This window comes from Bufo bufo, chromosome 7, assembly GCF_905171765.1.
Source record: "Bufo bufo chromosome 7, aBufBuf1.1, whole genome shotgun sequence".
NCBI classification, from domain to species: domain Eukaryota; kingdom Metazoa; phylum Chordata; class Amphibia; order Anura; family Bufonidae; genus Bufo; species Bufo bufo.
The window spans coordinates 164,089,424-164,113,938 of record NC_053395.1 but is presented as its reverse complement, the minus strand read 5'-3'; the positions used below and the strand labels follow the sequence as shown (position 1 = coordinate 164,113,938).

The window sequence follows — 24,515 nt, the reverse complement described above, 5'->3', positions numbered from 1 at the left end:
GCGGCTGCTATCAGCGAGTGCGCATCGCGGCGCCCCCCCCCTCCAGGTACCGGTCCGGTGCATGCACCGCTAATTGGGGGCGGCGCCTCTGGGAGCGGGGGGGGGGGCGACTCAGCCACATATCGGTCTTGGTTCGGTCAGGGATGTTCACTTGGCACTGCTGGCAGCGGGACCGTGGCGTCCCTGCCATCTTCCTGGTGTATTCCCAGTGCGGGGGTGCCAGGCGGCAGGACTAGCAGCGCAGCAGGCTCCGTTCCTACGATCAAGTGCAGGCTGATTCCTGACTGTTGGCCTGCTGCCCTTTAACCCCCGCGCTGCTGGAGAGAAAAAAAAAATAAAAAAAATAAGGGGAACCTTTGATCCAATGCCAGGCTGGGCGCCTGCAAAACCATAACAGTACATTGACTTCACCCTCTGGGTGACTGAGGGCAGTCGTTCCTGGAGGTCAGGGGTCTGTTGCCTGGACCTCGTGCAGGTGCGGCTGTCCTCAGGTCTCCCGGGGGTCCCGCTCCCCGAATCACTCAGGGTACGCCATTTCGTGGTACCGCCCAATTATCACGGGTTTCCCGATCCGCACGGTTGTCATCGTCCCTGCAGCCACCAGGTGTCATTTGTCCCCTGAATCGCTCAGGTTAATGTACTCCTCGAGTCGCTCAATGAAATGAGGTCCCCAACCGCTCTGTTACAATGTTCCCTGTATCACCCAGGTGTCATGTCCCCTGACCCGTTCAGGTACAATGTCTTCCCGACGCACTCAGGGGTGGGGGTCTTCCCTGAAACACTCAGGTGTGGGTACTCCTGATTCACACTGGCAATGTATTCCCTGAGTCGCTCAGGTGTAACGTCTTCCCTGAATCGCGCAGGTGCAATGTCTTCCCTGAATCGCGCAGGTGCAATGTCTTCCCTGAATCGCTCAGGTGCAATGTCTTCCCTGAATCGCTCAAGTGCAATGTCTTCCCTGAATCGCTCAAGTGCAATGTCTTCCAGGTATCGCTCAAGTGCAATGTCTCCCTGAATCGCTCAGGTGCAATGTCTCCCTGAATCGCTCAGGTGCAATGTCTCCCTGAATCGCTCAGGTGCAATGTCTCCCTGAATCGCTCAGGTGCAATGTCTCCCTGAATCGCTCAGGTGCAATGTCTCCCTGAATCGCTCAGGTGCAATGTCTCCCTGAATCGCTCAAGTGTTATGTCTCCCTGAATCGCTCGGGTGTTATGTCTACCTGATTCGCGCAGATGTCGTGTTCCCTCGATTCAGGTGCGGTGCCGCCCGGCTTTGCGTTGGGGTTACGTGTTCGCAGGGCGCTATGGGGCATATGTCCCTTGTTCCGGGGACATGTTGTTCCCTGTTCGCTCGGGTATCATGGATCCCCTTGGTTGCCAGGGCGTCTTGTGTTCCTGTGCGTTCAGGGGTCAGGTGTTCCCTGTTGTTCGGGGGTCATGTGTTCCCAGGTGGGTCAGGTGTCATGTGCAGTGAAACCCGGGTGTCATTCATTCCCTGAGTCACTCGGGCATGATTCCGGTCCAGGTTCGCGTGGGTCGGGGTCGCACGCCCTCTCGCTGCATAAGGGACTAGCAGTTCGCGTCCCTCGCCGGGTATCGGTCAAAACACAGCTTATTTCTTCACGTAAACAGGGCCTCGGCCACCAGAGCTGCAAGCAAGCCACTGTCGTTGCGCCAAAGTTTCCTCCTTGTTCAGGTAAGATCCAGCCACGGGGCTGCTGTTACACCCTGTCACTGCATTGGGTATTCGTTGTCAACAAGCTCCCGTTCATAGGTCTCCATCTCACTACAGAAGTCGGTAGCGTGATCCGTTTCATTCCAGGTAAGTAGCGGACACCGCTATACGGTCGAACCCGTTCCCCTGCAGCTCTTGTTCGGTCACCCGGGGGAGGGGGAAGGAATCTCATCTGTTACCTTCGTACCTCCTCCATGCAGCTTGAAGATGTCGCAGGCCCCGGAGTTGGATGATAACCTGTCCTTACCCGGGACCTCCGTGTCAGGGCGCGCCAGCAACCCCTCTCTGCGGAGCTGGACCGTCCCAAAGCTTGTTGCAGAGCTCAGAAGAAGAGGAATTCACCATCCCGCCTCCGAAAGAAAAGCGGAGCTGTACCGTCTCCTAATGACGGCACCATCGGGCTCAAGTGACGAGCCTTCTCCCTCGTCGATCCAGCTATCCCTCCTGCAGTTGCAGGCCACCATCGTCAGTCTGGCGGGTTCGGTTGCGGATATCCAAACTAGGATGGGGGAATGGGAGTCCCGGCCTCCACCGGCACTGCCTTCCCCAGCCCTTCCGGCCTTACCTTCTACGTCCCAGGATTCGGCGCCAGGTACGGTCCGTTCCAGGACCCAGATTGCCCCCTCGCATTACATTCCAGAAAACCTGAAAAGGGACATCCTGGCGGGGAGGGATGTCAACCTGGCGTCCATTCTCATTGCGTCGCAAGACGTTTCTGAGAATAAGGTCATTAATTGCGGGGAGGTCTCGGTGGTTCTTCGGGCCAAGGATGCCCGCCTGAACCGTAAACTGTCGGTCCCCGAAGTTGTCCGTGCGTTTAGCCTCTACCGAGATACCATCTGCGGCGTCCAGCCACACAGGCGTGAGGAGCTGGACTCCTATTTGTACCAGGTCACTGACTTGGGATACAAATACGGCGGAACAAACTTCTATGATTACCACAGGTCTTTCCCAGCCAAGGCGGCCGCCGCCCTCGCCCAGTTCCAATTCATCACGGACTGGGCGAACCTGGACATGGAGCTGTTCTGTCGCCATTTTGCCGGGTTGCAGGCCCCCACGTGCGCAGCGTGCCAGTCCATACAGCACACGGCCGACTGGTGTCCCAACCTCCCCACCCCGGCCCAGGAGGGCTCCCAGCCAGGCCCCTCTGGCACGCAACGGTTCAAAGGTTCCACCGACAAGCTGGGCAGGCCCATTACTTTCTTAGGGCAGAGTCAGGTCTGCAACAACTTTAACGCCGGGGGTTGTGGTTTCAATAGTTGTAGAGCCTTGCATGTGTGCTCCCTCTGCTTCAGGGCTCACCCCCGCTCCAGCTGCCCGAAGAGACAATGTAAGACTCTATGACTAGCCGACATCAACATCGAGCTCTTGGGCGTCCTGTTGCGAGATCACCCCGATCGCCAGTCAGTAGAGTTCCTTCTCACCGGTTTCGAAAGGGGCTTCAATACGGGCTTCGTTGCCCTCCCTCAAGTTTCCTGGGAGGGAAGGAACCTACAGTCGGCTAGTCAGGACCCAGAGGCGGTGGCCACCCTGTTGCAGGACAAGGTTCGAAAGGGGTTCCTGCTAGGCCCGTTCAAATCCATTCCCTTTGCTGAGTGGAGGATTAATCCCATTGGTCTAGTCTCCAAGCAGGCCTCCAATAAAAAAACATCTGATATACGATTTGTCAGCTCCACACATGTCGCCGATCCCCAGTCATAACTCCCTGATCCCGTCAGGGGAATTCTCAATGTCCTATGCATCCATCGACGAGGCCATCCAGTACATCTGCAGCGTACTCAAGTTGTGTTATAAATGTCCCTGGGTGTTGTAGTGCAATAGACACTGACCTGAGACGGCTGACTCTCTGCAAGGGCAGGTGATGATAGGAAATGTTCGTGACGCCAGTGCCAATTAAACGGTGGCACGCCGTTTGCTGATAGCAGGAATAACTGAGGAACACGTGAGGTTAAAGCAGAACTCCAACTTTAGTAGTTACAGTAGGTGAACCCGATTTTGTGTCAATCTCGCCGTATTTCTCGGCGAGATTGAGCACATACGAGCCCCATCGCGGGAGCCAGCGCCGAGCTGGCTTGCCGCGATGGAGAGCAAGCGCGTCATAGAAGAGGCGGGAGATCCGACTTGGATTCCCGCCAATTCTACACGTGTGCGGCGTTTGTTATGAATCCTGAGGGGGAAGTCCCCGCCGGATTTTAAATAAAAATCCGGCCTGGGTCCCGCCCTCAGGAGCATACCGGGCCCTTAGGTCTGTTATGGGTTGTAAGGAGAGCCCCCCCTACGCCGAAAAAAACGGCGTAGGGGGTCCCCCTACAATCCATACCAGACCCGTATCCAAAGCACGCTACCCGGCCAGCCAGGAAGGGAGTGGGGACGAGCGAGCGAGCGCCCCCCCCCCCCTCCTGAGCCGTACCAGGCTGCATGCCCTCAACATGGGGGGTTGGGTGCTCTGGGGCAGGGGGCGCACTGCCCCCCCACCTCAGAGCACCCTGTCCCCATGTTGATGAGGACAGGGCCCCTTCCCGACAACCCTGGCCGTTGGTTGTCGGGGTATGCGGGCGGGAGGCTTAACGGAATCTGGGAGCCCCCTTTAATAAGGGGGGCCCCCAGATACCGGCCCCCCACCCTAAGTGAATGAGTATGGGGTACATCGTACCCCTACCCATTCACCTGCAAGAAAAGTGGTAAAAACACAAATAAACCACACAGTGTATTAAAATATTTTATTTTTCTGCTCCGGAGGCCGCCCCCTGTCTTCTTTATTAGCTCTTTTACCAGGGGGGGCTCTTCTTCTTCCGATATCCCGACGGGTCTTCTCCGCTATCCGGGGGGGTCTTCTCAACTCTCCGGGGTTCTCCTTCTGTCTTCTCCTTCTGTCTTGTTGTCTCCTTCTGTCTTCTGTCTCCGGGGGGGGCTCTTCTTCTTCCGATATCCCGACGGGTCTTCTCCGCTATCCGGGGGGGTCTTCTCAACTCTTCGGGGTTCTCCTTCTGTCTTCTCCTTCTGTTCTTCTTCTGTCTTCTCCTTCCTTCTTGTTGTCTCGGCGCACCCCGGTTCTTCGTCTCGCGAGACTCGGCGCACCCCGATTCTTCTCTCTGTTGTTGACTCGGCGCACCCCGGTTCTTCGTCTCGCGAGACTCGGCGCACCCCGATTCTTCTCTTCTCGCGAGATGAAGAACCGGGGTGCGCCGAGTCAACAACAGAGAGAAGAATCGGGGTGCGCCGAGACAACAAGAAGGAAGGAGAAGACAGAAGAAGAACAGAAGGAGAAGACAGAAGGAGAACCCCGAAGAGTTGAGAAGACCCCCCCGGATAGCGGAGAAGACCCGTCGGGATATCGGAAGAAGAAGAGCCCCCCCCGGAGACAGAAGACAGAAGGAGACAACAAGACAGAAGGAGAAGACAGAAGGAGAACCCCGGAGAGTTGAGAAGACCCCCCCGGATAGCGGAGAAGACCCGTCGGGATATCGGAAGAAGAAGAGCCCCCCCTGGTAAAAGAGCTAATAAAGAAGACAGGGGGCGGCCTCCGGAGCAGAAAAATAAAATATTTTAATACACTGTGTGGTTTATTTGTGTTTTTACCACTTTTCTTGCAGGTGAATGGGTAGGGGTACGATGTACCCCATACTCATTCACTTAGGGTGGGGGGCCGGTATCTGGGGGCCCCCCTTATTAAAGGGGGCTCCCAGATTCCGTTAAGCCTCCCGCCCGCATACCCCGACAACCAACGGCCAGGGTTGTCGGGAAGGGGCCCTGTCCTCATCAACATGGGGACAGGGTGCTCTGAGGTGGGGGGGCCGCAGTGCGCCCCCTGCCCCAGAGCACCCAACCCCCCATGTTGAGGGCATGCAGCCTGGTACGGCTCAGGAGGGGGGGGGGGGGCGCTCGCTCGCTCGTCCCCACTCCCTTCCTGGCTGGCCGGGTAGCGTGCTTTGGATACGGGTCTGGTATGGATTGTAGGGGGACCCCCTACGCCGTTTTTTTCGGCGTAGGGGGGGCTCTCCTTACAACCCATAACAGACCTAAGGGCCCGGTATGCTCCTGAGGGCGGGACCCAGGCCGGATTTTTATTTAAAATCCGGCGGGGACTTCCCCCTCAGGATTCATAACAAACGCCGCACACGTGTAGAATTGGCGGGAATCCAAGTCGGATCTCCCGCCTCTTCTATGACGCGCTTGCTGGGATGTGCTGTCGCTATCCCAGTGAGTGCGAGATCTCGGCACCACGTCGCCGAGTATCAGCGCGACGCTGTCGTGCTGAAAGCACAATCTCACAAACACCTACTGTATCTTGAATATAGGGACATTAAAGGAAACGCAGTTCCTTTGCATACAGTCGATTTTTCAATACGGTCGATGCAGGCAATACAGTTATAGCAAGGTGACTTCAGAGTGTTTAACTCAGGACTTGCAGTACAGGCAGCTTGCACTCTATTCCTGACTGATCCTGGAACATAGAAACTCTTCTCCAAGGTCCAATGCCCTGCTCTGGCGTATATCCTTGGTTTTATCTTTATAAAGTACCTCCTCTGTTGACTTAAGTACCTCTTGCTTTCCTTGACTTGCCTCTGTCCCTCTCAGCTTCCTCAGGCTCTTTCAATGAGGTATTCCTGCTTCTGCATATGGGATCTCAGGAGGGGAACCTTCTCCTTGGATTTGGAACCCGGTTACAGGGACTTCAATACCCTCTCCTGGTCCGCAGGCTTCAGGCCTGGACTGGTCTCTGACATAGTCTAAACTCCAACTCCTGTGGACTGACTTTAGACTAGACTCCTCTTCCTTAGACTCCAGACTGACTTTCCCTTCCCTGACTGGGCCTTATATAAACTAGGGCTCCCTAGCTCCCTCTAATGACCAAGAGCTGGAATGACACCCCTAGCAGGCCTGTACATGCAAATTTCACAGTAACAGGGAAATACATAGCATTACATTCAATTACATTTTATAACCAACCTCCCCATAAACAAGGGGACACGACAGCACAGCAAGTACCCTTTTGTAGTGACGGGCATTACAGTCCCCGTACACTACATACCCCACTGCTTTAAGCTGAGTACGACCTCGTACTCCATCAGGGCTCGCCCAACTGGAATCTGTACCTGAAACAGAAAAGACACATGCAGGCATACATATATGTGATTCATCTGCATTTACATTCCTATCAGGTCCAATTGATAAAGGTGAAGGGTAGTGACAAGGGGCGTCGTTCTCTTCTCTCAGGATCATGAATGGAACTGGGGCACTGACCTGGCACAGCGTAACATTATAACCAGGATAGTTCATAACAATGAATAAGTCCATATTAGAACAGCGAAATAGATAAAACAGTATAAAAGTTCTTGGAGGCTCAAAGAACAAACATGAGTCCGTACCCAGATTACTTTCCTATTAAATCACAGAGGCTCTCATGCGGTGGAGTCCATCTCTGGGCACATTTCCTTTTAAAAGAGCAAAAATCTCAGAGGCTCAGGTTCTTTTGAGTCTGTCTCCGGGCACGGTTCCTTAGTATGAAATGGCACAATAAAATGACAGCAAAAACAAGTGCTGTAATACCCCCGATCAACCTGAAAAGGGGGTTAAGGGTAAAAAGGTGCAACTAAGGAACAGGCACAACTTGGCGTGGGGTAGCAAAAGCAGGCAGGAGGTCCTGGAAACAAACTGGGCTTCGTTGACTTTAATACTTCAGTGGTCAACACCCACCACTGAGCCGTGGACAAACTGGCAGCAGCAACAAACGACCAGTAAACATAGGACTCCTGTCCTGAAAGGGTTAACAACATAATTCCAGGGTGGAATAAATCAAAGGCCTAGCAGGCTGATTCACAGGGGTATGTCATAATTACCCGGCTCTGCTGGCAAGTACGGCCTGTAGTAGTCCTCTACAGGGGGATGTGCCCACATCACTGTGTTACGGGGCAGCTGCACGGTAAAGGGGCCCCTAATAGGTATTGGCCCCATAGGCCTAGGGGTAAACCCTTGGGTGGACCGTACTGGTCCCGGCATGATGATCGTGGGATGTAAGGCAGTTGGTACCGCCGCCGCACGCGGTCCGGTGGGCTCGGTGCAGCAACTCACAGGAATAACGGGTCTTCCTTGGGGCACCGACGGAGCGGTGACAGCATAAGGTGGTCTACGGGTGGTGACAGGCACCCTTACCTCGTCCGTCTTTGGCGGCGTCCGGATCCTAGCGGTCGCGATCTTGCGCAGCTCCCGCAACTTCTCCTCCAGCCGAACAATCTGTTCACCGATGCTCTCTGTGTCGGAGTCGCTGTCATCTGTTTGCGCCGCCGGCGCAGGTACAGTCAACGATGGCGCGGACTCGGCCTCTGAAGGTTCTGGTGGTGCATCGGGTCTCCGACCTCTCCGGATGTTCTCAAAGGTATTGTGAAGTCCTTTTAAGTTTTCCATATCTTGTATGGTCTTCTCCCGACGGGGAAGCTCGGGGGAAGGATAGGGGCTCACCCATTTTTCCAACACGGTTGGCTGCCAGAAGACGTTAGGCCCAATGAAGGAGCTCCGCTCCTGGAAGGCGTGATGGGCCGGCTCTGGAGAGCGTTCCGGTTCCCGCTCGCAGCCAGAGTAGTCTTCTTCTTCTGCTTCCCAGTCCTCAGGTCCTCGCTTGGGACGGGTCACGGCAGTTGCATAAGGGCCTCTCAGGCTCTCGGCAGGGGTGAACTCCACTTCCTCTCCCTCGCGGAGGCTGTGCTGATAGGAAGGGAGGTAGTCTCTTTTGACAGATCTTCTGTTGACATATAAGTCTCTGCCAGTTAGGTAGTCTTGGATGAACCCATAGCCACGGGTTTTGTCAAAGGACACCACCAACCCCTTTCTCCTTTCCAGGCGGGGTAGGGTGTTGGTGTGTCGTTCATGGATAGTCTTGGTCAATTCCTCATAGTAAATTTTAGTCTTTGTATTCCGCTTTATAGCGGCCTCCCGGATCTCTGCCATCAGTGAAGACCACTTGAAAGAGGGCTGAAAGAAGTCTCTCCAAGAGCCATAGCAGGGCTCTGGTTCTTTCTCCCGTGGCGGGCAGGCGGGTTTCTCCGGTCCCGGAGAGTAGGCCGGTGGAGCCTCCTCTGGCTCTACACCAATATCATCCATCTTTGGTATCTCAGGCGCGGACGTTGCAGCAAAGCTCTGTTCACTCTCCAACATGCTCGATCCTTCTCTGGAGAGCGATAGGGTCACGTCAATTAGATCAGCCAGCTCCTCCCATTGCATGGGGAGGCCGCCCCCCAGGTATTCCAGTATATGGAAGGCGGAGTCCATGCTGGCAGACATGCAAATGTCCAGACAGGCTGTGGCGCCTGACCTTGAACCCTTTCCCGCTTCTTCATCAGTAAGGCGCCAATTTTTCCCGCCTTTTCGGGGTGAAGATGACGCAGCAGTAAATTCAGCAAGCTCAGCGGCCATCTTTAGCAAGAAACGCTGTCTATTCACTGACAGCAAGCAGGATTATAAAAAGTCCATAAAACCACACTCCAATGCGGCGATTTTCCTCCTCTTGATAGCGCAACACTGCACAGCGCTTTTTGGAGGTTTTAGGTACACTTTGGGTATGTTTTTCAGTCCACAAAGTCCACTTGAAATAAACGGGTAGTTTGTCACTTTGGTCACAGGGCAACTGTATAAGGCACAAAGTTCACGCTTCTTGTACTAGAAAGCGTGCGTATCCTGTTCGTGACGCCAAAAGAGAAGGTGCAGCGTACTCAAGTTGTGTTATAAATGTCCCTGGGTGTTGTAGTGCAATAGACACTGACCTGAGACGGCTGACTCTCTGCAAGGGCAGGTGATGACAGGAAATGTTCGTGACGCCAGTGCCAATTAAACGGTGGCACGCCGTTTGCTGATAGCAGGAATAACTGAGGAACACGTGAGGTTAAAGCAGAACTCCAACTTTAGTAGTTATCATGAATATAGGGACATTAACGGAAACGCAGTTCCTTTGCATACAGTCGATTTTCAATACAGTTGATGCAGGCAATACAGTTATAGCAAGGTGACTTCAGAGTGTTTAACTCAGGACTTGCAGTACAGGCAGCTTGCACTCTATTCCTGACTGATCCTGGAACATAGAAACTCTTCTCCAAGGTCCAATGCCCTGCTCTGGCGTATATCCTTGGTTTTATCTTTATAAAGTACCTCCTCTGTTGACTTAAGTACCTCTTGCTTTCCTTGACTTGCCTCTGTCCCTCTCAGCTTCCTCAGGCTCTTTCAATGAGGTATTCCTGCTTCTGCATATGGGATCTCAGGAGGGGAACCTTCTCCTTGGATTTGGAACCCGGTTACAGGGACTTCAATACCCTCTCCTGGTCCGCAGGCTTCAGGCCTGGACTGGTCTCTGACATAGTCTAAACTCCAACTCCTGTGGACTGACTTTAGACTAGACTCCTCTTCCTTAGACTCCAGACTGACTTTCCCTTCCCTGACTGGGCCTTATATAAACTAGGGCTCCCTAGCTCCCTCTAATGACCAAGAGCTGGAATGACACCCCTAGCAGGCCTGTACATGCAAATTTCACAGTAACAGGGAAATACATAGCATTACATTCAATTACATTTTATAACCAACCTCCCCATAAACAAGGGGACACGACAGCACAGCAAGTACCCTTTTGTAGTGACGGGCATTACAGTCCCCGTACACTACACATCCTGCTGGCTGGGGAGGGGGCTTGGTTAGCCAAGGCCGACATCGTGGACGCCTTTAAACTGCTCCCAATCCTTCCTCGGTTATGGCAATATTATGGGTTGCATTGGGCAGACGGGTTTTATTTCGCTAACCGCCTCACCTTTGGGTCGAGAAGCTGCCCGTGGCTGTTCGACAGGTTCGCCTGTGCGCTGCACTGGATCCTTGTCCATCATGGGGGTCTGGACATGGTCATATATTACTTAGATGACTTCCTGATCGTCGAGAGACCCCAGGGCCCCCCATCAGGCTTGGCGAGCTTGCTCCAGCTGTTCACCGGTCTCAAGGTCCCCGTGGCATCCGCCAAGACAGAGGGTCCAGGCACTGGGGTTACCTTCTTGGGCGTTACTCTGGATTCGGTCCGCATGGAGGCCAGCCTCCCCGCGGCCAAGCTGGCTAAGATCAAGGCCGCCGTTTCCTCCGCGGCCTCTTCCGGAGTTTTGTCCAAGCGGGAGCTCCAGTCCCTGTTAGGATTCCTTACCTGTGCATTCAAAATCATGCCACAGGGCAGGTCCTTCATTTATCGGCTTCTCAATCTCCTCCCGACTGCTCCGGATCAGGACTCCACCGTCCGGCTGGACGGTCACACCATGGCGGATCTTCAGATGTGGCGAACCTTCCTGACCGGGTGGAATGGCATTTCCTTGTTCGTGCCATCCCCGGATGCAGCATCCCCCACGGTTTACACCGACGCCGCGGCCTCCCGTGGGTTCGCGGCAATCTTCTATCCGCACTGGTTGGTCGGCAGTTGGCCAGTGGAGCTCCTGTCCGAGGCTGAGGCTATGAGGTCCTCGCCACTGTTGGAGTTATACCCCATAGTGGCGGCTGCCCATGTTTGGGGTCCGCTCTGGGCGAACAGGTCAGTCGTATTAAGGACGGACAGTCAGGTCCTGGTAGAGGTGATCTCCAAGGGGAGGGCCAAATCTCTCAGGATAATGTCCCTGCTACGTAAGCTTGTCTGGCTGTCCTTGGAGTTCAACTTCCATGTCTTCGCTTTCCATATCCAGGGAGCACAGAACGTGGCGGCCGACGCCCTGTCCCGTTTTAACCTCAATGTTTTCTTTCAGGAACTCCCAGATGCAGATCCCGTCGGCGTTCCAGTTCCACCATACAGCGCCCTCCTGCTGGACTAGAGCCCCTGATAGCAACCGCGCAGTCATTAGTCCGGCGGTCGCTAGCCGCCAACACCGCCAGGAACTATGACACCGGGTTCAGCATGTTTAAGCGGTTCGCTGACACCCATCCACAAGGGGAGGTGGACGAGGTCACTTTTATCATGGCCTTCATAGCCCATTGCCACTCCCATCGCCACCTCTCGTTTAATACCATCAAGCTGTATTTGGCCGGCATCCAACACCACCGGATGCTCAGCGACCCCTCTGCCAGATCCATCTTTTCAAATCAGGCCATCAAAGCCACCCTCAGGGGCATTCAGAAAGTCAGTACGGCAGTCCAGGTGCGCAGGCAACCGGTTTCAGGTGAGCTTTTCCGCAGGTTATCCATAGCCCTGGACGGTCTTCCTTTTGGCCAATCGGCAAGCATCATTACAAAAGCGGCCATGTATCTCGGGTTCTATGGGTTCCTCAGACCCGGAGAGTTCACCTGCAGCGCCATCTCCCGAACAACCCTGCTCAGGCGACATCTCGCCTGGCACTCCGACCACTTCATTCTGTCCATTCCGTCCTCCAAGACCAGTCAAACCGGTCCTCCCACAGAGGTGGAATTTTACCCTACGGCCAACTGTTGGTGTCCTATAAAGGTGCTCCAGGAGCTCCTGGCCTCCCTCCAATGTCTCGCTTTAGACGGCCCGTTGCTCCCGGTTAACGGTAAGCCCCTATCTTCAACCCTGTTCATCTCCAATATCCGCACCCTGGCCGCAGGGTTGGGTTACAACCCTAGCACAATATCCGGGCACTCATTTCGTATAGGGGCCGCGTCCGCAGCTTCTAGTCACCAGGTACTTTTTGCCCACTTATTCAGGCCTTACCTCGTCACTGGCGTCGGGCACACTCCAGCCAGTTAGGTCAGGACAGTCCGTAGGCATGCCTATTCTGTTCCTCGCTCAGCTCCTCCCACAAATATTGAAGGCTGCTTGCAGCCTGTAATTGTGGGAGGAGCGCACTTACCCTATTTAAACCCCCTCCTACAAGCAGGAGGGCGCCCGGTTCTTGCCCCTCCCTCCCATCCCCTGCATCATACTCTCCTCTTGGGTGGCCCACTTATTCAGGCCTTACCTCGTCACTGGCGTCGGGCACACTCCAGCCAGTTAGGTCAGGACAGTCCGTAGGCATGCCTATTCTGTTCCTCGCTCAGCTCCTCCAACAAATATATATATATATATATATATATATATATATATAACCAACATAACATGACCACGGCCAACCAACCCGACACTGCAACCCCTTGCATTGTAGAAGGACCCCGGAAGGCAACCAATCAAGCTGTACTCTTACTCATCACTTTCACTTGTATCGCAACCTTACCCCTGGCCGCACTCACCGACCCAAGGGCACCAATATTTCTTGATACTAGTAAATACCCCTGTAGGCCCAGTTTCCCAAACAGGAGCACTCAGCGTACAGCTTCGAAAACACATGAGTTTCACGTTTCACATGCAGTGCACCATTTTCACCCTTGAATTACCGTCCAGCATTCTTCCCCCTGCCTGCCACAGATGACCAGAGGTGACACCTCACCTATGGGCGTCCCGCCAAATCCTCAGGGCTGTCTCCAAACCCTCCTGAACACCTAACGCCCATAAATCAGATCCCACATCATTGAGGTGAACATCATCAGACCGTAGGAATTGAGGTGAAGCCGCCTCCAGATCTCGATGACGCACCACAAAACCTCCCAGACGCCTCACAAAACGACCCACCTTCTTATTCAGCTTAGCACGGGCCTTATTAATTCTATCAACAGATCTCGCAAACTGCCACGTTCGTCTGGCAACCACATCGGACCACACGAGCAACACACCCGGAAAATCAGACAATAACCGCAACAGGTCCAATTTAATATCACAAATTATATCTTGCGAACTCCGAACACCTAAATCGTGGCCACCAACATTCAACACCAATATGTCCGGCGGTCTATCCAACGCCACATTAGCCTGCAACTCGGGCAAAACCCATCCCCACATAAGACCCCTCAAGCCAATCCACCTAACCTGCAACACGTCCGGATCAAAACCAAGCTGTCTTCCATTCCGCCGCACATCCGCCCGACAAGCCCCCCAATACACGTATGAATGACCGAATATCCATGCAAGACAACAGTCGGACCGTATAAGAAAAAACAGAACAAAACCACATTAACAGACCTCCTTAAGAACACAACACCAACTTACACAAGATGAGGACGAATATAGGACCGGAAGCAAGACGACTCCCAGCGACCTATTCGTTTTATAACATCCTCCCCCAAACCCCACCTGGCCGCTTCCGTCGCAGCACCTATGTGAAACGAATGGGCCGCATAATCCAGAGCTGATAAACCCACAGCCGCCAAGCACTTCCTAAACATTGCCACAAACTGAAATCTCGACAACACAGACCCATCCTGATGAACCAACAGAGATCCAGCGACATCAGGCCACAACCGCAAAAAATCCTCCAAACAACGTATCGGGCAAAGCACCGACCCCACCAATGAACGCAACCACACACGAACACCCCTGCCCAGTTGATCAGTCTTAGACCGGCGTATCAAACAACACAAACCATCCTCACTCAAAACACACATCCTCCCGCAGCAAACCCCCCAACAATTCAGAGATCCGAAAAGCCCCAAAAAAGGCCAACGAAAAGGCAGCCCAGAACAAGCACACCTCAAAACTAGAAAAGCACACCAACGCGGCCCCATCCCATAATTTCCGCAGTACCTGAAAGGAAACCGGGCGCCGAGTATCACGACGCAAAGCCCCGCGGCAATAACCCTTCAAAGCCTGCTGCACCAAAAAAAAACTGGACACATCCGGCAAGCCCCGGAGACGCAACCAAAAACCCACAGCCTCAACGCTTTTAGACACCACTGAAAAGGAAACCTGGGAAGAAAAAGATTCCCCTAACCAATAGACCAGCAATGTCTAAAAATCCCCAAACAAATCACTCCCACCAACCTGATCCAGCAACCGCTCCCACAAGACCCATACAGACGAATAAGCTGACCACGTGCTGGTACTCACGGACCACCGGATCAACCCCGAGGACACCCCAAGGCCACGTGCCAGAGCCACTGGGGACAAGGCAACCCCTGGACCTCCGCTTCTGGAACCAGCTGCCGAAAATGATCCCACTGGAAACGGGAAAGGGAGTCCGCAATTGAATTATCTACCCCCGGCACATGAACCGCTACAAAACAAGCATTCAACTCTAAACCCCTCAGAACAAAATGCCACAGCAGCCGCAAAACAGGGGGAGAACTAGCAGTTTGTTTGTTGATCACTTGAACCACACCCAAATTATCGCAATAAAACCTCACCCGCCTATTCCGCAGCACATCACCCCACAACTCAGTCGCCAAAACAATAGGGAACAGTTCCAACAATACAAGGTTACCCAACCAACCGGCCGATCTCCATTCCTCTGGCCATGACCCAGCACTCCATTGCCCCTGACAAAAAAAAACATAACCACAAGAGCCAGACGCATCCGACCAAAGCTCCAAGTCCACACTAGTTACCGACTCCTCCATCCACACAGATTTGCCATTAAAACCAGTAAGAAAAACTCCCCACACAGCCAAGTCCGCACGGACCTCAGCCGACAACCGAACATAGTGACTCGGAACCGTCACACCCGCCGTCGCCATTGCAAGACGCCGACAAAAAACCCGCCCCATGGGCAATATGCGGCAGGCGAAATTCAACTTCCCCAAAAGAGATTGAACACGATGAAGCTGCACCTTCTTCAACCGCCCCAACAAAGCCACCTCATTACGCAAATCCACCACTTTGTCACCAGGAAGCCTACACTCAATCGCCATGCTGTCAATCTCAATGCCCAAAAACCGAATCAACGTGGAAGGGCCCTCCATGGTCCGCAACAAAATCGAACAAACACGTGACCCCCCCCCCCCCCCCCCGACCCAAAAACAAAAAATCGTCCAGGTAGTGCAACACAGAATTCCCCCCCGCCTCCTGTTTCACCACCCACTCCAAAAAAGAACTAAACGTCTCAAACAACGAACATGAAATAGCGCAACCCATTGGCAAACAACAATCAACATAAAACTGGTCCTCCCTTTTAAAACCAAGTAAGTGAAAACTGTCCGGGTGAATGGGAAGCAAACGAAAAGTCGCTTCAATGTCTGTCTTGGCCATCAAAGCTCTCTACCCCAACAAACGCACCCATCGAACTGCCGCATCAAAAGACGTGTAAGAAACTAAACACAGGCCCTTATCAATGCCATCGTTCACCGACCCCCCCCCATGCGGATAAGAGAGGTGATGAATAAGCCGGAATTTATTGGGTTCCTTCTTGGGGACGAAACCCAAGGGAGACACCCATAAACTCGGCAAAGGGCACTCAGCAAAAGGACCAACAACCCGGCCCGCAGCCACCTCCTTAGCAATCTTCTCACTAACCACAGCCGGGCGTTGCAAGGCCGACCGCAAATTACGGGAATGCCACCACTGGCCCCACCGCGGTGCATGGGATCCTAAAACCCTCCGTAAAACCGATGGACAACAAGTCCGCCGCCTCCCTATTTGGGTAATTCCCTAGAAAGGGGGCCATCTCGTCCACCCTCACCGGCGTCACCCCTCTTCTGCCCAGTCTCAAAACCCTTTCCTCTACCCCGTTTAAAACACCGCGACAAACTGTGGGTCCTGCCGCAGCCCGAGCACTCATACTTATACCGGCAATATCCCTCGTTATATTGCCAGCAACAACCCCTCCTACTTCCACCCTGGGAGGCCGAGGAGCCCCTGGCCGCTCCCCGAAAGGGCTGCTGCCCCACTTTTGGCGCCGCCATCAGCCGCATCCACAAACTAATGTCCTTGTGGTCCCAACGAATGCTAGGCCGGACCGCCTTCCTCTGCCGAAATTGCTCATCATAGCAGAGCCACGCATACTCGCCATAGACCCTGTATGCTTCCCCAATCGCGTCCATGTAACAAAACAGAGCCGAACAATGCTCCGGCGCCTTCTCCCAAACAACACTCGCCAGAATCGCAAACGCCTCCTTCACCTCCATTTTCAAATGGGCCCCCAACGGCACCTCAAAACATACATAAATCTCCCCTTTTGCCGAATCCGCCACCCTCACATCCTCAACGACAGCCCCTTTGTCAACACCCACAGCACCACCACCAACCGCCCCTGCGTGCACTGCTACCGCCGGGCCCGGCAAACCAAACCCCCCCGCCGCCTGTGGCAAAAAAGGCGCAGAAACCGAGGGCGCCAGACCGCCGCCGGGGACGTTCCAGTCCCAGAACCCGCCCCCACTACTAATGACAAGATACTCGCCAACATCTCCCTAGCAAAATTCTCAGCTCACACACTAGGCAAGCAAACCCCACCCCCCACCCCAGGCACATATGAAGCCCCAGACGTCTCCTTACCTGGCCGTCCCTGGGTGGTCAGCCCAGCGGCCGCAGAGCCTCCCGATGGTCCAGCAGAAGACGAAGCTGGATGCACTGCAGGCCGCAGGCACCGCGCCCATCATCTTCAGGTCCAGAGTCGGATCCACTTGACCCTCTTCCAGGGCCAGCACCGCAGGCACCTCCTCACCAGTCCCAAGGAGAACAGAGGAAGAGTGCGCCACCTGGCGGTACTGCTCCTGTTCCACCAGGCCCAAGGGCAAGTTCAAACTCCGCCTCTCACCAGCAGGGGCATAGGAAGACACTCCAGGTCTGGAGCCAGCGCAGACACCCCTCCGCAGCGCCACAGCCGCCCGCCGCACAGGTCTACTCGCCGAGGGACTGGTAACCCGGCGTGCTCGTCGCCGCACCTCCACAGGCCGGCCGTCGCGATTCCTGAGCTGCCGACCTGGGCTACCAGGCCGCAGCCGCACCGCAGCAGCTCCTACATCCTCCAGGGGAAGGCCCGCACCGCTCCCACTTGCAGCCGGACGCTCCGCCTACTCACATGGCTCCACATCCCGGGCAGGTAAGATGCACTGGGCTCGCCCCCCCCCTCCCGCGGGACATCTCGGGGGTAGGACGCCGCATCAGAATTATAACCCTCCCGCTGCGTGCACCGCCGCCTGCAGCTGAGGGTCCCTGGAGGGGCTCCTTAGGCGCCGTCGAGCCCTGGTGGTAGTATCGGGGCTCCAACGCTCAGGGGGCACAGATCTACGGGCCCGATGCCGAGCAGGGGGATCCACAGGGGAAATAGCGGGGACACCCAGCGTACCGATCAGGTTCTGCTGCAGCCACTCCATGCCCCGCTGCTCTGCAGCAGCACGAACCGCAGCCAGCATATCTTCCAAGGAGGCCAATTTCACTCAAATGCAAACTGGTCAGATGGACCTCCCCTTAGTGCCCTGCACTATATACTGCCCGGGAAAATGCACATCCACACCATGCCCCCCCTGTCCTACACTTGACCTCCCCAGACACACTAACTTCATTAACCCTTTTGATGCCCTCTGTCTTCCCCCTAAGTCAAGCTGCACTTCACTACGGCTACGCCACGCTCCGTTGCTCTTCTTACTGTTGCTGGCAAAGTTTTTTTAATATGATTTGGACAACCCCTTGAAATGTGTTATTTGCTAAATTGTGGCATGAGGTATAATAATAGATGGGATAAACTCAGCCTAGATAGTCTAAAGGTGAGCCGGATTGATCATCCCGCATCAACAAATGTGATAAATCTGTTGTATTTTTTGACTACACGTGATTAGTAAAACTGCCCTAATGTGTTTAGAAAAATTTCAGCTTTACAAAATATCCTCTTCCCTTCTCTACAGACAAATGGGCAGCCCCTTGGAATGCTGGTGGATGTTGGCTGTGGGACTGGACGCTACATTTTACCTCTAGCTCCTCACTTCGAGAAGGTCCTGGGAATAGACTTTAGTGAATCCCAAATAAATTTGGCTAAACAAAGTACATCCGCAAACAATGTGTCATACTTGTGAGTACTGAGCTGGAATTACTAGTACTGCTAATATGAGAGGATTAAATGGCCTCAGTCATACTGGAAATCTCTCTTCTGTCTGTCTATAGGGTGGCTTCAGCGGAGAACTTACCTGTGAAGAATGATTCTGTGGACCTGGTGCATGCCGGACTTGCTGCACATTGGTTTACAATAGATACGTTTCTCAGTGAGGCATTTCGAGTACTGAAGACAAATGGATGCCTGGCTTTACATGGTTTTTATCCAGCCGCTGAGATTGAATACAAGGATTTGTCATGTGATCTGAGTGCAGTAATGTCAGAGGTAACATGCTGATGAATATTAGTGATAATGCAGATATATTTTGTACATCTTTTTTGTGTATACTAGAATTCTGTGATGCTGTATTTGCATATGGACTCAGGATTCTTGGGCCCATCAGAGCAATTAATTCTGAGGGTACATCCACTACCTATACAGAACATGTGTCCATGTTTAATTGCAATCTGTTATCATAGGTTGTGCATTATATCAATAAGGTCTAACAGGTTATTTGTGAATGGCTCCAATGAGGTTTTATTGCAGATTTGGAGACCTGATATATTGTGTCAGGGCCTTGGCTCACTAAAGGATTGCGGGTCAGTCCAACCCTCCTGAAAGTAATCATTAATTTTTTTATTATGGATTTTATTTTTTGCAGGTATGGGATACTTTGCTCCAGCATATTCCAAAAAGCATAGCACAGCACCCGTCTTGCCAGTACCAAAGTATATACGAGGCTATTCCCCTAAAGGATAAGGAATTGTAAGTTTTTACATATTTAATGCAGAGATGAGTGAACCTTTTGTGATTCGGTTTGATTCAGGTTTGGCGACATTTTCAAAAAGTTTGGTTTGGACCTGAATCGATTCTACCCAATCCAAAGTTGCTCCAATTGCCCTGAAAATTGTTCTATGGCTCCATCTAATCTCCTAGGACTTTTAGGAAAAGATGTTTAATTTTGTTTTTTAATTTTTGTATTTTTTTCTCTCCCCTGCCTCCCTAAGCTCTTGAATGCAATGACAGCAATAGTAAATCATGTCTGAATGACTGACAGACATACATAGCTATGGGTAAACGCATGGTTGATGCTGTTAACAGCTTATTTAAACACACACTGCACCATCACATGTCCTTTATTGGGTGCAGATAATGATTAAAAGCAAACTACGGTGTTATGGGAAATTACATCTTAATGGGGGCAGAATGCCTGCCCATATGACACCCACAAGTGTTACTTTTCAGAAGAAAAAGTGGCTTGTTGGAAACCAAAAATTATGCGGTAATGGGGGCAGAATGCTTGCCTGTATCTATACTGTACATGCACAAGTGCTAATTGTCAGAAAAAAAGTGGCTCATTATGTACCGTACAAGTTTAGGAAAATTCTCCCTGCAGGAGTACAGTGTAGATGTGGAAAGGGTAGGGTAATCGTGGCATGTTGCTGCAACAGTAGACTCTCAGACTTCAGTGGTTAAAAGTCCAAATGGGGTTTTATTTTTCATCCAGCACAACACAATACAGGTTCTAAGTTAACTGTCTCTTGGGGTGAAGCCACAGCACATAAAGCATAACACAAAAACATCAAATGAGCACCTGCCCATCGGGGCTCTAACCATACGGAGAACTTCTATATACCTTCAGCATGTCGGGGAGGGGGGGGGGGGGGGGGGGTTGGGTTAAATACGGCTTTGCACAGCCACATGGTCAAACAGCCACCATGCTCTGACACTGACTGAGGCTTCTATTTATTCACTAGTAAAGATCCCAGTAGATGCACTTGAGATTGTCTCAGACTGGGAAAAGTGATGTACTGAATTGGGGAGGGAGCAGCATATCCACTGCTAAACTTGTATGCCACTTCATTTGAGTCCAGCCCATAAATTCTTAAATAACCTTTTTCAACAAACTGCTTTACTGAGACAGCTTGGCTTTCTGGATTCCTTTTCTCACCCATTCTGGGGGAAATATACTCCCCTTCTAGCATTTTTCCCACACATTGTTACACAGACAAGACAGTAGATTGGCTGTTTAGGGGTAGTAGTAGTGGTGGTGGTGGTTGGTAGTCCAAATATATTTTTTTAAAAATTAATTCGGCTGCTTTGCTGAATTTTACGAAAATATTTGCTTTGTGACGAATTTATCACGAAGCACATTTCTTTGTAAGTAGCTGGTGCAATGACATGGAGAGGTGGTTGTGCCACTCCCTGTCATTGCACCCCTCAGATACCGCGTTCATAGCTGATGGAAGTGTAAAATAACAAAAAAAAATCACTTACCTCCTCCATTAAGATCTAGTTTGAAATCTCACGCAGCCCATACGGGATTTCGTGCAAGATCTTCAATCAAGAAGGCGGTGGAGGGCCCGTCATGAGCAAAAGGATTAGGTAAGTATGTTGTGTGTAATTTTTTTATTTTTTTACCGCCATTCAGGGAAAGTCTATTCGTTACCACGAAGCACAAGGAAATTCGGATTTGCGGCTAATCAAATTTTCCCTGAAATTTGGATTGAAGTCCACTTCGATTCGCTCAACACTAAATATGATATTCAACGTGTTGGCAGACAGTGAGAGTGACATCATGGCAGCAACAGCCATATGGTATGGAACATGATGGTAGGCAGGCAACATGATGGTAGGCAGTCAGAGAGCAGCAGTGGCAAGATCTATTCATCGGCCCCAGCCAGAGGAAAATGCTCCTTGATCCATGCCTGGCTCATATTGATAAGTGATGTTTTTAATTCTTGCGGAGGACAAGAGGTCTGTTTGGGTGACACTAAAACCCCTGCCACGCTGAAAACCCTCTCCAGATGACGCTGGAGGATAGGCAAGAAAGAAGAGAGCATAGTGGGCCATTTAGAGCCACTATTCTAATCTGCCTGCCCAGATGTCCATAGAATCAGGGAACACAGTATGTGCCGGAGAAAGGCCATAGTCCAGGTAGGACTGAACCTGGGTATTAGGTTTGTCTGGTACATGACAAAATCATTAACAGCTTTACTCTGCTTGCGCAGATGCTCTAGCATGTGCAAAGTGGAGTTCCAGGGAGTTGGAACATAGCGGCTTAAGCAGTCTAACGGCAGACCATTCTGACGCTGTGAGTCCAAGAGGGAATTCTTTACCAAATAAAAAAAGCAAAGACAGCCTTTTCACAAGCCAGTTTTTGAAAAGCATTGCGTGACTAGATTTATCATGGGAGCAGGGTTTTCACCCAAGTTCAGTATGGCCATGATGTTGCAGCTATTGTCGCTAACCACCCTGCCCAGTTGGAGTTGGTGGGAAGAGAGCCAGCTGGATGATTGCTACTTAATGTACATTAGCAAGTGATCAGCTATGTGGCTACTCTCGCCCAGGCTGATCAGCTCCAATACCGCATTGCAATGCTTGACTTTACATATGAGATAGGAGGGATTGTGAGTGGGAGTAATCTGCACTGTGAACCATTAGATTGCTGAGCCTGTAGAGATGTTTCCTGACCACACATTCTGTTATTAATGGCTGACGACAAAGCAGAGGAGACTAGGCAGTAAGTGGTGACCAGGACAATGGACTGCCTGTGGATAGTTACATAGTTACATAGTTAATATGGTTGAAAAAAGACATACGTCCATCAAGTTCAACCAAGGGATAGGTGGGGATGTGAATCCCAAAAGGAATTGAGACTCTGATTTCTACACATTTTCATAAGATTTAATGTTTTTTACTTTTTAGAATTCGTCTAAACCCTTTTTGAAATGGTCTACTGTTCTTGCTGTGACCACGTCCTGAGGAAGTCTATTCCACAGCTTCACAGTTGTTACAGTAAAGAAGCTTTGATGCTTCCAGACGGAACTTTTTCCTCTCCAATCGGAGGCCGTGCCCCCTTGTCTTTTGAGCGCATTTTACATGGAACAGCTTTTCACCGTATTTTTTGTATGGCCCATTTATATATTTGTATAGGTTAATCATGTCCCCCCTTAGACGTCTCTTCTCAAAACTAAATCAATTCTATTCTTTTCATCTTTCTTCATAACTAAAACCCTCCATTCCCCTGATCAGTTTAGTCACTCTCCTCTGTACTTTTTTCAGCTGCAATGCGTCCTTTAAATGTACTGGTGCCCAGAACTGAACTGCATATTCCAGATGAGGCCGCACCAACGCTTTGTAAAGTGGTAGTATTATATCCCTGCCCAGTGAGTCCATGCCTCGTTTAATGCATGAAAATATCCTGGTGGCCTTAGAAGCAACTGACATTGTATGCTGTAATTTAATCTACCATCCACAAGGACACCCAAATCCTTCTCTAAGTGACTCTCCTAGTGCTACATCACCTAGGACATATGAAGCACAGAGATTATTACTGCCAAGATGCATAACTTTACATTTGTCCACATTGAACCTTATTTGCCAAGTTGATGCCCAATCACTCAGTGTTCAAGTCAGCTTGTAGTTTATGGACATCTTACATAGACTGTACAGTTCTACATCTACACAGCTTAGGGTCATCTGCAAAAATAGATAAGGTGCTATTAATCCCCTCCTCAATATCATTAATAAATAAATTAAATGATAAAGGGCCCAGCACTGAACCTTGGGGTACACCACTTATAACCTGGGACCATACTGAATATGAATCATTGACCACAACTCTCTGGACACTGTCCTTCAGCCAGTTTTTTTTTATTTATTTTTTTATTGAGGTGAAATCAATAAAGTGACCATACAATGTCCTGATAAAAACTAGACATATATGACAATAAGTCAAGTACTGAAAATACAATCGGTACAGTTTTCAGTTGACCGTGAGTCTCTTAAATCTTGTCTGGCTGTACTTTTTCACACATATGAGCCACCATAAGAAACATGTCACAAAAACATATAAGGGAGGGGGAAGAAAGAGGAAAAAGGGAAGAAGATGGGCAGGGCTGCACTGCTAGAGAACCCAAAGTACCTCGTAGAGAGGATTTAAGATACCATGATGTGTACTGGAAAGGTTTGACTAACTCAGTGATGTCTGCGGGGTTAAGATGAGCCATAATAAAGGTCTGCCATTTGTTGAAAAATTTCAAGGCTGAGCATTCCTTGTGTCTTACTGCTTCCACCCTTTCAAAACCCATCAGAACCTTCAATTCAGAGATCACCACATCAAGGTCTGGCATAGTATTTACTAACCATCGTTGCAGTAAAACTCGCTTAGCTGTCAGCAATATAGAATGCAGGATAATCAGGATTTTGGTAGGGTGGCCGGACTGGTCCTTATCGAGGCGTATGTAATGAAACACTAAGGCCTGTGACTCCAATGGTAAGTCCAAGGACCAGTGCTTCTTGATATAAGATAACAGACTGTCCCAGAAGTGAGAGACCTTGGCACATGTCCATATGCCATGCCAAAAGTCAGTTGCTGGCATGTTACAATTAGGACAATGAGTGATGCGATCCGGGAATCGGGGAGAGGCTGGAAAATTGAAGCCATAAATTGCTTGGTGCATCATTTTGAAATATGTTTCTCGCCATGTTTCGCTTATCACGCACTGGAGGACTTTGCCCCGACCCTCTAGGATTTTTACCCCGATCTCATCATCCATTGTAATGTATTCCTATCTCCGAAACAGAGTGGAAGGCTTAGCTTTTGTTAGATTCTCAGAAAGTGCTCTGTATAACCTTAAGAGCGACATTGTTTGGGGTAAGTAATTAATTAAGAATATCATCAAAGGGATTTGTAACTTCCTCCCTTGATAAGTTTCTTAATCTATACTTACAAAAATCCAGAGTCTGCATAATCAATAAGAAATGAGAATCTGGTAGGGCATATTTTTCCTTCAATTCTGAAGGAGTCAACCATAGTTTCTCCTCTAGGTGCATCAGATGCTTCGCCCCGACCACCCCTCTGGATACCCATGGCGCAGAAAGTCCTGTCTGGTTCCCCTGAGGGAACTCCGGATGTTCCCACAGTGGCATTAACTTAGAGATCGAATGGGATAGACCAAAAGTCTTCCTTATCGCCTTGCAAGCTGC

General features: G+C 51.2%; 1 protein-coding gene across 1 annotated transcript in view; it reads left to right on the top strand.

The window, feature by feature from the left end:
- LOC121008538 (putative methyltransferase DDB_G0268948) overlaps positions 1-24,515 on the top strand; it is a 147,109-nt gene that overhangs the window by 53,094 nt on the left and 69,500 nt on the right. Inside the window, exons 3-5 of the mRNA XM_040441155.1 lie at positions 18,340-18,503; positions 18,596-18,809; positions 19,186-19,289. Of these exons, the coding sequence (XP_040297089.1) occupies positions 18,340-18,503; positions 18,596-18,809; positions 19,186-19,289 (482 nt within the window). The remainder of the gene's footprint in view (positions 1-18,339; positions 18,504-18,595; positions 18,810-19,185; positions 19,290-24,515) is intronic.